Source organism: Chionomys nivalis, chromosome 12 (assembly GCF_950005125.1).
Source record: "Chionomys nivalis chromosome 12, mChiNiv1.1, whole genome shotgun sequence".
Lineage (NCBI taxonomy): Eukaryota > Metazoa > Chordata > Mammalia > Rodentia > Cricetidae > Chionomys > Chionomys nivalis.
The window spans coordinates 34,588,428-34,599,459 of NC_080097.1; the positions used below are offsets into that span (position 1 = coordinate 34,588,428).

Below are 11,032 nucleotides of genomic sequence, written 5' to 3' on the forward strand. Positions count from 1 at the left end.
AGGAGGAAAAGGTCTCTAAATGCACTTTTAATACAAACCTGGTATTGTGTGGAATTCAGCGCCCATCACCGTTTAGCCTGAGAGTTATGGCAGTGATTGAGGATGAATAGAGGCGCATAATGGATACATGTGGCGTTTGCTCATTATATTCAAGTTAGCCCAACTCCGCTGTGGAAACTGCTCAACTTTCTCTCCCCCTTAGCTTGTCACAGGGAAATAATACAGACATTGGGGCCTCCAATGGGATCGCCTGCCACGCCATTCTATTTCCACTACTAACGAGGGCTTCATAAGCCTTTGATTCAGACTGATCTTTGAAACCTTTCCAAATCTCCTCGAGCTTATGCTAAATCCTATTTGGAACTTTTTTTTTCCTTGCCTGCTAGCACCTAGGGCTTAAGAAAGCCATTTGAACAGTGACATGCATACTAACGTGTATCGTCGAGCTCTTTTCCGAAAGGCAAGTGGCACCAGGGCTCACGCGAGCAAAGCACAATCGCATACACAAATTTGAATAAAATCAATTTTGCTCTATCTTTCAGGCTTCTTCATCAACAGGCTATTCCCAGCACCGTGGGAAGCTGGGAGAGAAGGCTGCAAAGCAAGCGTGGAAGCCTTCAAGATGCAAAATAAAAGGGCGGAGGGGGTAAGATGTGAGATCCGGAGCCTCTAAAGAGAAACCCAGCTTGTTCGCGCTTAGTAAGAGCGAGCGGTTAGCAGAGAAGTCGGGATGCCGGGCGCCCAGTTACCAAAACCATCCGCTTCGTTTACTCCAGAGCCCAGTGCTAACTTATCTACAAGCAAGGTGCTAACAGAAAATGGAAGCAGGAGTTTTTAAAACAAAGGAAAAATTCCCTCATTTTCCTTTCTTGTTTTCTCCTCTAAGCCTTTCCACATTAAAAGGATTGTCAGCGGTTGGCGGAGGAGCGGCGCTATGGCTAAGCGGCCATTGGCTGCCCGGTTCCGGTGATTTGCATATCGGCAGCTATAAAAGCGGAGGCGGCGCACGGCGGCGCTGCTCCAGCCCAGGGACAGGAGGCGGAGGCGCCGAAAGGGCGGGTCCGCGCGTCCTCCGAGCCAGCCCGAGCGGGAGCTGCAGCTCGCAGACTTCACCCACACAGGGCTCGCAAAGAGCGTGCTCCCGGGAGCCTGAGACTCACGCTCCAGTCTGCAAACCGGAGAGGACTCTCTAGCTTAACCTTTCGGAATAGCACTCGGGGCTTGGCGGCATGAGTCCTGTGAAGCGCTGGGGCAGCCCTTGCCTTTTTCCCTTGCAGCTCTTTAGTCTCTGCTGGGTGCTCTCAGTGGCCCAGAGCAAGACAGTCCGATACAGCACCTTCGAAGAGGATGCCCCTGGCACGGTCATCGGGACCCTTGCAGAGGACCTGCACATGAAAGTGTCTGGAGACACAAGCTTCCGCCTGATGAAGCAATTCAACAGCTCTCTGCTCCGGGTGCGCGAGGGCGACGGGCAGCTGACCGTCGGAGACGCGGGCCTGGACCGTGAGCGTCTGTGCGGCCAGGCTCCACAGTGTGTGCTGGCCTTCGATGTGGTCAGCTTCTCCCAGGAGCAGTTCCGACTGGTGCACGTGGAGGTGGAGGTGAGGGATGTCAACGATCATGCGCCCCGCTTTCCCCGAGCCCAGATCCCGGTGGAGGTCTCCGAGAGTGCTCCCGTAGGCACGCGCATCCCCCTGGAGGTGCCTGTGGACGAGGACGTGGGTGCCAACGGGCTGCAGAGTGTTCGTCTGGCCGAGCCTCACAGCCCCTTCCGCGTGGAGCTACAGACGCGCGCGGATGGTGCCCAGTGTGCAGACCTGGTGCTGCTCCAGGAGCTGGACCGCGAGAGTCAGGCTTCCTACAGCCTGGAGCTGGTGGCTCAGGACGGGGGGCGACCGCCACGTTCCGCCACAGCAGCACTCAGTGTGCGCGTGCTAGATGCCAATGACCACAGCCCGGCCTTCCCTCAGGGTGCCGTGGCCGAGGTAGAATTGGCCGAGGACGCACCTGTGGGATCGCTGCTGCTGGACCTGGACGCTGCGGACCCCGACGAGGGTCCCAATGGCGACGTAGTATTCACCTTCGGCGCCCGCACCCCTCCCGAAGCCCGTCACCTCTTCCGGCTCGACCCGCGCTCTGGCCGCCTCACCTTGGCCGGGCAGGTGGACTACGAGCGCCAGGACACATACGAGCTGGACGTGCGGGCTCAAGACCGAGGCCCAGGGCCCCGGACAGCCACCTGCAAGGTCATCGTGCGCATCCGAGACGTAAATGACAACGCTCCCGATATTTCTATCACCCCTCTGGCCGCCCCGGGGGCTCCAGGCGCTTCGCCCTTCGCCGCCGCAGCCGCCGCCGCCGCACTCGGAGGAGCGGACACGGCCTCGTCGGTGGGGCCCGGGACACAGGAAGCCGGCGCCACCTCGCTGGTGCCAGAGGGGGCGGCGCGCGAGAGCCTGGTGGCGCTGGTCAGCACCTCGGACAGGGACTCGGGCGCCAACGGGCAGGTGCGCTGCGCCCTCTACGGGCACGAGCACTTCCGGCTGCAGCCGGCCTACGCGGGCAGCTACCTGGTGGTCACCGCGGCGTCTTTGGACCGGGAGCGCATCGCCGAGTACAACCTGACGCTGGTGGCCGAGGACCGTGGCGCGCCCCCTCTGCGCACCGTGAGACCCTATACCGTGCGCGTGGGTGACGAGAACGACAACGCGCCGCTCTTCACCAAGCCAGTCTACGAGGTTTCAGTCCGTGAAAACAACCCTCCAGGCGCCTATCTGGCCACAGTGGCCGCCCGCGACCCGGACCTGGGCCGCAACGGTCAGGTCACCTACAGGCTGGTAGAGGCCGAAGTGGGCCGCTCCGGGGAAGCCGTGTCCACTTACGTCTCAGTAGACCCGGCGACCGGGGCCATCTACGCTCTGCGGAGCTTTGACTATGAGACGCTGCGCCAGCTCGACGTGCGCATCCAGGCCAGCGACGGCGGATCCCCCCAGCTTTCCAGCAATGCTCTGGTGCAAGTGCGGGTACTGGATCAGAACGACCACTCTCCGATCCTCGTGCACCCGGCGCCGGCCAATGGCTCCCTAGAAGTAGCAGTCCCTGGACGGACTGCAAAGGACACAGCTGTGGCGCGCATCCAGGCCCGGGATGCAGACGAAGGTGCTAACGGAGAACTGGCCTTTGATCTCCTGCAGCAGGAGCCACGCGAGGCCTTCTCCATAGGCCGCCGCACGGGGGAGATCGTGCTCACCGGGGACCTCTCACAGGAGACTCCTGGCCGCGTGTTCAGGGCCCTTCTGGTCATATCCGACGGCGGCCGCCCCCCTCTCACCACCACGGCAACAGTCAGTTTCGTGGTCACAGCAGGCGGCGGGCCAGCAGCGCCTGCCAGTGCCAGGAACCCGGAGCACTCCCGGCCACCTGGCTCTCGCCTCGCGCCGTCGGGGCCTTCGCTGCAGTGGGACACGCCGCTGATCGTCATCATCGTGTTAGCCGGGAGCTGCACGCTGCTGCTTGCCGCCATCATCGCCATCGCCACCACCTGCAACCGCCGCAAGAAGGAGGTGCGCAAAGGGGGGGCCCTCCGGGAAGAGCGGCCCGGGGCGGCGGGCGGCGGAGCCTCGGCCCCTGGCTCCCCGGAGGAGACCGCCCGGGGAGCTGGGCCCAGGCCCAACATGTTCGACGTGCTCACCTTCCCTGGCAGCGGCAAAGCGCCCTTTGGCAGCCCCGCGGCCGACGCGCCCCCGCCCGCGGTCGCCGCGGCCGAAGTGCCGGGCTCGGAGGGCGGCAGCGCCACTGGGGAAAGCGCCTGTCACTTCGAGGGGCAGCAACGGCTCCGAGGCGCACACGCCGAGGTGAGGCCTTCCTTCGGCTGGGCGCCCCCCTCCGTGCTCCGCGGACAGGCTGGGAGAAGGGAGACAGGAGGGGTAAGGGTGGGCTCTCGCAGGGAGACGCTTAACCTGTCGCACTTGTTTTTTTTGTGTCCTGTCCAACCCTCACGCCTTCTCCCCCCACCCCTACCCCATTCCCTACTGCAGCCCTATGGTGCCTCTCCGGGCTTCGGGAAGGAGCCTGCGCCCCCTGTGGCGGTTTGGAAGGGCCATTCATTTAACACCATCTCCGGCCGAGAAGCTGAGAAGTTCAGCGGCAAAGACAGCGGAAAAGGAGACAGTGATTTCAATGACAGTGACTCCGACATCAGCGGGGACGCTTTGAAAAAGGACCTCATCAACCACATGCAGAGTGGTGAGGCTACTTCTCCCCAGCCCAGGCCAGCGGTCCACCTTTCGTTCCCAACTGCTAGCCTGCTCGAAACCACTGTTCCCAGCCCCTCTCCCTCATCCCTCTCTTAAATATTCCGGCCCGGCCTGTTAGATGCGATGCTAGCTAGCCATAGAAGGAGGGTATTCTGCTTATTGTGTCTTGTTATTGTTGCTGTCTTCCCCCCCACACACACACACACACAAGAGCTGCGCTTTGCATTATATAAAGTTATCTTTATGAAAAGCATGTGCCTTTAGGTTCTTAAACACACCTTCCTCTTCAGCCGCCCCTGATCCTGACTGACACTCTGCAGACAGAGGCCTACGTGCACTAACCTTAGAAAATTCTTTCTCTTTTTTGTCTAGGACTGTGGGCGTGCACTGCTGAGTGCAAGATCCTGGGCCATTCTGATCGCTGCTGGAGCCCATCCTGTGCCGGACCCAGTGCACATCCTCCTCCTCACCCACCAGCCCAGATGTCAACCTTCTGTAAGAGCACATCTCTGCCTCGGGATCCTCTGCGCAGGGACAATTACTACCAAGCCCAGCTGCCCAAGACAGTGGGGCTGCAGAGCGTCTATGAGAAAGTGTTGCATAGAGACTATGACAGGACAGTCACTTTGCTCTCCCCTCCCCGTCCAGGGAGGCTCCCAGACCTGCAGGAGATTGGAGTACCCCTCTATGAGTCCCCTCCTGGTGGCAGATATGTGTCCCCGAAGAAGGGGGCCAATGAAAATGTGTAATCTTATGCTGCATGTCTTCACACACATATACAGGTCACCCTGAGACGTCCCTAAGTTATTGACCGGTTTCAGTGTTGTACATATAAATATGCAAGACGTGCCTTACAATGACGTTGTTGGAAGCTCTTTCCAATCACATTGGTACTGTTTGGTATTTGCAAACAAGAAATGTAGTTCATGTAATTTTTATGAAATGTGTGCAGTATTTAATTTTCCTTATCATGCTATTCACTTTAATTTCACGTGTGGCTTGCCATTTTCTTAGTGTTTTTAACCTGTACATTGTGTAATGTAATGTTTGTATATACTGAAATTTTGTTATATTTTTATATAATAAAAGCTAAGTGGAAGTTACTGCCAAAGGATTGTCTGTAAGACAAAAAAAAAAGACATGTTGGAATTGCTTAATGGAATTTTATCTTTCACCAGAAACAACCTAATGTTTAAGAAGTTTTTGCCTTGCCAAGTCTAACAACTTGTAGATCTTGAGTCTGTGGTAGATTTCAAGTTGATGTTATTTAATTACATTTGGTTCTCTGTAAGCCGTGTCCCTTATAAGCACAGTAATAAAGGGTTTGTCATGTATTTGAAGAATCTGCTAATTGCTTTTCATGGAGTTGCCTGAAGTCAGACATTCACAAATAATTTCAGTACCAGAATTAAACCTCCTTTCAAGAGCTAATTATTCAGGCATTGCTGGGGCTTCTGGTGATGCTGAGCCTGTGGGATTTGGGGTATTGCAAAATCTTGCCCAACAACTAAAACATTTGTTGACTTTGTAAAAATATTTATGACTCCATACGCATCTGCTCCCGAGCAAAGTTCCTGCCCTCATTTACCCCTCCAACAAATAGCTATTGAGCATTTACCAAAAAGTGAAGGAAAGCTAAATTTGAGTTATCCATCTACTAATTAAGCAAACATTTGTAGAGGTTTTAGCAGAGCCCAGGAACTCCTTTAGGACCTGGCCTTGAGTTGAAGAGGATGCAAAACCACTTATCAAGGAGGTTGCATCAAAAAGATGCACAAATGGTGCAGTGCTGGGCTGCTTGCTCTGGGCTTGATTCCCTGCACCACAGCAAAAGGGAGGGGAAGGGGAAACACACACTGTGGGTAGAATGATGTAATGCCCAGGATTTGCTTTAACATATTCAGCAGAAAAGATCATGGAACTGTATAAAGCCGGACTGATTGTCAGTGGAGGCATGGGTACATGATGGTGTGGGTAGGGTGACTGGGAAGGTTTAAGGCAGCCATTAAGTTAGGCCTGGTGGGCACTAGACTTTCCTCGCAACTCTTAGAGATGGAGGCAGAAGGACCAGGAGTTCAAGGCCAGCCTGGGCTACAGGAGACCCTGTCTCCAAAACGCAAAAGATAAAAAGGCATTAAACTATCTATATCTTCTGTGCATTTCATTTAAAATTGAAATGAAGATAATAATGAGAGAGCTGGCATTTACTGAGGAAGCTTTTCTATATGCAAAGCTCTTCCCAGCGTGTTCTGTGTGAATTTAATTCCCCCAGCTATCTCCATGCCACAGGAACTATGGTTAACTCTACTTTGCAAATAAGGAAACCAAGGCATGATCGTCATACATACATCATGAGAGTCCAGGATGAGCATCAAACCCAGGTTAGACAAGTTAGACAAAGCATGATCATCATACATACATCGTGAGAGTCCAAGACGAGCATCAAACCCAGGTTACTCAAGAAAAGGAAGCAATGAAAGAAGCTTGCAGAATATTTATTAATTTGAAAGAAACAAAGAGTTAGGAGGGAAAGTCCAATGCCTTGCCTTTGCTGCTTGATTATTGTTTAGCCCTTTGTATTTCTAAGTGCCTGTGTTCCTTTATTACCAATTATAGAGTGAGCCACTGTAATGAATAGAGGATCCCTCAAAGCTGCCTGTTGAAGGCATAATTGAAGCCAGTGGTAGCTCCAAGCTGAACAGCAGGTCAGGCACACAAGTACTTCACCACCCACGGCCTGTGCAAAGTTCAGCTGTTTCTCCCAGCAACCAAACAGCACATGAGTCTTACAGGCTGTTTGCCCAGTCCTCAGAGTCTAAAAGCAAACACCGGACATTTTGTGTTCACCAACCTTATCTCCCAACTCAGGAAAGCCCAGCGCTAGAAGACAGGTCCCAGGGAGCTATTCCGTAACAAGTGGAGCTTCATTCTTGAGTCAGACCCACCAAACATAGAGCAAAGATTCTAAAAGCAGGCTGTCTCTATGTGTTTGCTGATTGGAGCCTTCAAAATAAAAACAAGGAGGTCCAGCAAGATGGCTCAGCAGGCAAAGGTGCTTGCTGCCAAATCTAACAGCCTAAGTTCGATCCTCATCCCTATCGCATATGCTAAAGAGAACCGACACCTGAAAGCTGATTTTCTGACCTCCATACATACACCTTAGCACATGTGTGTCCCAACACAAAAAATAAACCAATAAGTATAACTTTTAAATTTTCAAAATAAAATAATGAGACATTATTTTATTTTGAAATGTGAAAGTTATTGCATTTCTCCAAAACTTTGAAATTCATAATAAAAATCATAATTTTATTATAATAGTCTTTCTTTGAGAAAAGACCATGTTTTTACAAAGTAAACATACAGCCACACCTTAAAATTACTTCCACAAAAAGAGGAAGGGGATCTGTTCTAAGGGTCAGCATAAGGAAGGCTTTCTACTTTTCTCTAGAAATATCTACTCTTGATAGCATTTGCAGAACAGTCAGCAAAATGCCTGGTCTAGAATGACCACCTACTGCCCTCCTTCCTCTTGGCTGTTCCCTTGAACCTAGGCTCTGCTATTACTCCCAATCTACTCCATCCCACAAGGGAAGAAGTAAACTCGGGGCATCTGGCCTAGCTGTGACCCCACTTTGTTCCCCATCTCTTCCATTTTCGCCAACTAGACCAGAGCCCCCACACAGCCAACAGTGTACAAACCAGTCTGGCTGAAGCAAACATCACACACAAACTCACAAGTCTCTCAGGTCTGTGGCTGTGACAGAAATATCTCTCTGGAGGTGGAAGCTCACTGCACCTTGGCAGTGAGCACCGGGACAGGGGTTGGCCCTGGGGGAAGAAGAAGGTCACCGTGAAAGAGAGTCCAACCAGACTTTACCTCTTTCGTATCTTTGTCTCTGGCTCCATTGGCTTGGGAGTCCTAAAGTTCTTCCTATAATAAAACACCCATCAAAGAAACCACTTCAGAAAACTAAAATGTAAGTGGTTTCAACATCTATTGAAAAATGCATTCTGAAATAGAGCAAAAACAGGATGCGTGTCTCCAAATGCAAAGATATATGCCTATGGAGAGAAAAATATATATAATCAGGATGAGTTCCATGCTATAATTAGCTAACTATCTGGCTTATTGCACTTGGCAAATATGAGCTCTTATCATCTGAAAAATTCCATTTTGGAAAGCAAGCACATTCAACTTTAGTACTGAACTCAGCAACAACAGTTTAATTTGGAAAGCAGTAAGTTCTGAAAGCAAACTGAAGCAATGCTCGACGGACTACTGGGCTCTGCAACAACTCAGGAGAGACCTCAAAATGTTGTCCTGATTTTCAATAGCTATGCAGTAACTCAAAGAGTGTGTATTGTTCCCTTTTCTCACAGGAAAACAAGCGGCAACCGAGCTCACCAGCAGGATCAACAGCAACTAAGGGAGCAGCAGATAGTAACAGACCCCAAGCTATTTTTACGGTCACCACTTAAACCTCCATACTCCTGTGCTTTCTCGGGAGAGGGGGCTTCATTCATTATCAGAATTAGGACTTGCTCCATAAAACCTCTTTTAAGTTTTCCAACATGTCTAATTGAAACCAGAATAGTTTAACATGGAGATGCTGTTATCTGATGCTTGACTGTATCACAGACTCCTCCAACTCAACATCCTCTGCTCTGCTCCGATTAACCCCCAACTACCCCCATGGCAACTGTTCAGTAAATAGAAGTGCAAACTCAAAATATAAACATTATTTTAATGCTCTCTCTTTTTTATTTGATTTTTTTTTGAGAATGGGTACTGTGTTTACATCATTTCCATCTCTGCTCTCCCCTTCTCACTCCTCCTGTGTCCCCCACACTCCCTCTCAAATTCATGACCTCTTCTCCTTCCCTTTTTCTGTTGTGTTTGTTACATATGTGCACAGATATGTATATATAAATATAACCCGCTGAGCACATTTAATATTGCTCCTACTTAGACGTGTTTAGGGCAGACCACTTGAGAATGAAAAGCCTAACAGGGGGCTGATCCCTGGAGAAGACTGATTCTCTCTCCCTCGGCATCCATTAACTGCATGTAGCGATTCACATGCAGTTAATGTGATAGAGAGGTAATACCCCCCTATTTCCTACTCCTGATATCTCATCTTCCTTTTTAAAATTACACTTATTGAGGACACGCTGGGTGTGTCTGTGACGGTCTCACCAGAGATGACTAACTGAAAGAGGAAGACCCACCGTGAATGTGCACAGTGTGCCCCATGGGTAGAAGAGGAAGAAAACTAGCAGAGTACCAGCTCCTTTGCCTCCTGGCGCGCCGGGGTGTGAAGTGAGTTACCTGGTCATGCCCTCCTTGTGCTGAGGGATGGAATCCTCTGACATGAGCAGACTAAATCCTTCCTCCCCCATAAGCTGCCCCCAACAAGTTGTCCCCATCAAGTATTTTGATCACAGCAACAAGAAAGGAGCATCCTATTTCCTCAGCAAGGTCTGAGCTGAGGACAACTGCCCCACTTCCCCATCTTCCATCCAGGCCATGGAGTCCAAGACTGTCAGTAGTTCTCATCTCTCCATTTCCAGAACCCATATTCGTGTTTCAGTTTCTGCTTTCACGGGAGCTGTCCTGCTTGATCAGGGAGTTATGTGTTGGAAGCTTGTTCCCTACGTAGCAAAGTTAAGAGATGGTGAAGTATTTAAGAGATAAGACCTAGTATGAGTTGATTGAGTAATGGCAGGGTTGCCCTGGGAAGATTTCAGCAAATCCCAAGAAGGCATGCATATCATTCCCAAGATAGGACCTTATTAAAAAGGAAGATTTACCTGACTCTGTTCTCATTTCCTGTCTTCCATGGGTTTTTATTGCTGTGAAAGGACACCATGACCACAGAAACGCTTATCATTTATGACATTTAATTGGGTGGCTCACTTACAATTTCAGAGGTTCAATCCATTATGATCATGGCAGCGTGCGGGCAGATGTGCTGCTGGAATAATAGCTGGCAGGCCACAGGAAGCCAACTGTCACACTGAAGGAAGCTTGAACAAAAGAAACCTCAAAGCCTGACCCCACAATGACACACTTCCTCCAACAAGGCCACACCTCCTAATAGTGCCACTCCCTTTGGGAACCCTTTTCTTTCAAACCACCACACCATGGGATCTCGCTTCCTCTCATAAAGGAAAATAAAATCTCATTCTGTTCACCGTGGTGAGAGGTAGCCAAAGAAGCCCTCACTGGACTGGATCAATCATACCACTCCATCTTTGACTGTGAGCCAAATAAACAAGTATCTACAACTGAGCTACCTTCTCAGCACTACGTTCACTTTGACTGCATTCTGTGATCTGGTTACTACACCAAACCCTTCATTGGCTCTACCTCATCCAATCCTCAGAACCTGACACCAGGTCATCTTCCATATGGAACAGGTAAGGCTTAGAGAGGTAGTTCCATCTACCACAGCTCACATGGGCAATGTCTGAAACAGAAGCCAAGATTAAAATCAGAATCTGTCCATCAAAGTATGAGGTACCCTTCCCTATTCAAACCTTCATCGCTTCTTTCCTCTGTTCCATCACAAACTCCTGTCTGTCATCTCTGCATTGATAACACCCCAACTACCATACATCTATCACAAAAATCTGCCTAATGTCCCCTTTCCCCATTCATCCAATTGATATCCTTATGACTAAGAATCACCTTTATGATAAAGTCCAAGCATCACAGACCTTTCATGCTCTAGACCCTGTCTTCTCCCTCAGTCTCACATGCCCACTGCACA

At 50.8% G+C, this 11,032-nt stretch overlaps 1 protein-coding gene across 2 annotated transcripts; it reads left to right on the forward strand.

Moving 5' to 3' along the window:
• Positions 1-1,030: 1,030 nt before the first annotated feature.
• Positions 1,031-5,579, forward strand: Pcdh8 (protocadherin 8). Of its 2 annotated transcripts, none has more exons than XM_057786203.1 (3): positions 1,031-3,854; positions 4,038-4,245; positions 4,629-5,579. In XM_057786203.1, exons 1-3 carry the CDS (start codon positions 1,230-1,232, stop codon positions 5,003-5,005), a joined length of 3,210 nt encoding a protein of 1,069 aa, XP_057642186.1. In that variant the 5' UTR covers positions 1,031-1,229; the 3' UTR covers positions 5,006-5,579. The 2 variants fall into 2 exon arrangements, with proteins under 2 accessions (XP_057642186.1, XP_057642187.1); XM_057786204.1 differs by having other exon boundaries at positions 1,031-3,563.
• The last annotated feature ends 5,453 nt before the right edge of the window (positions 5,580-11,032 follow it).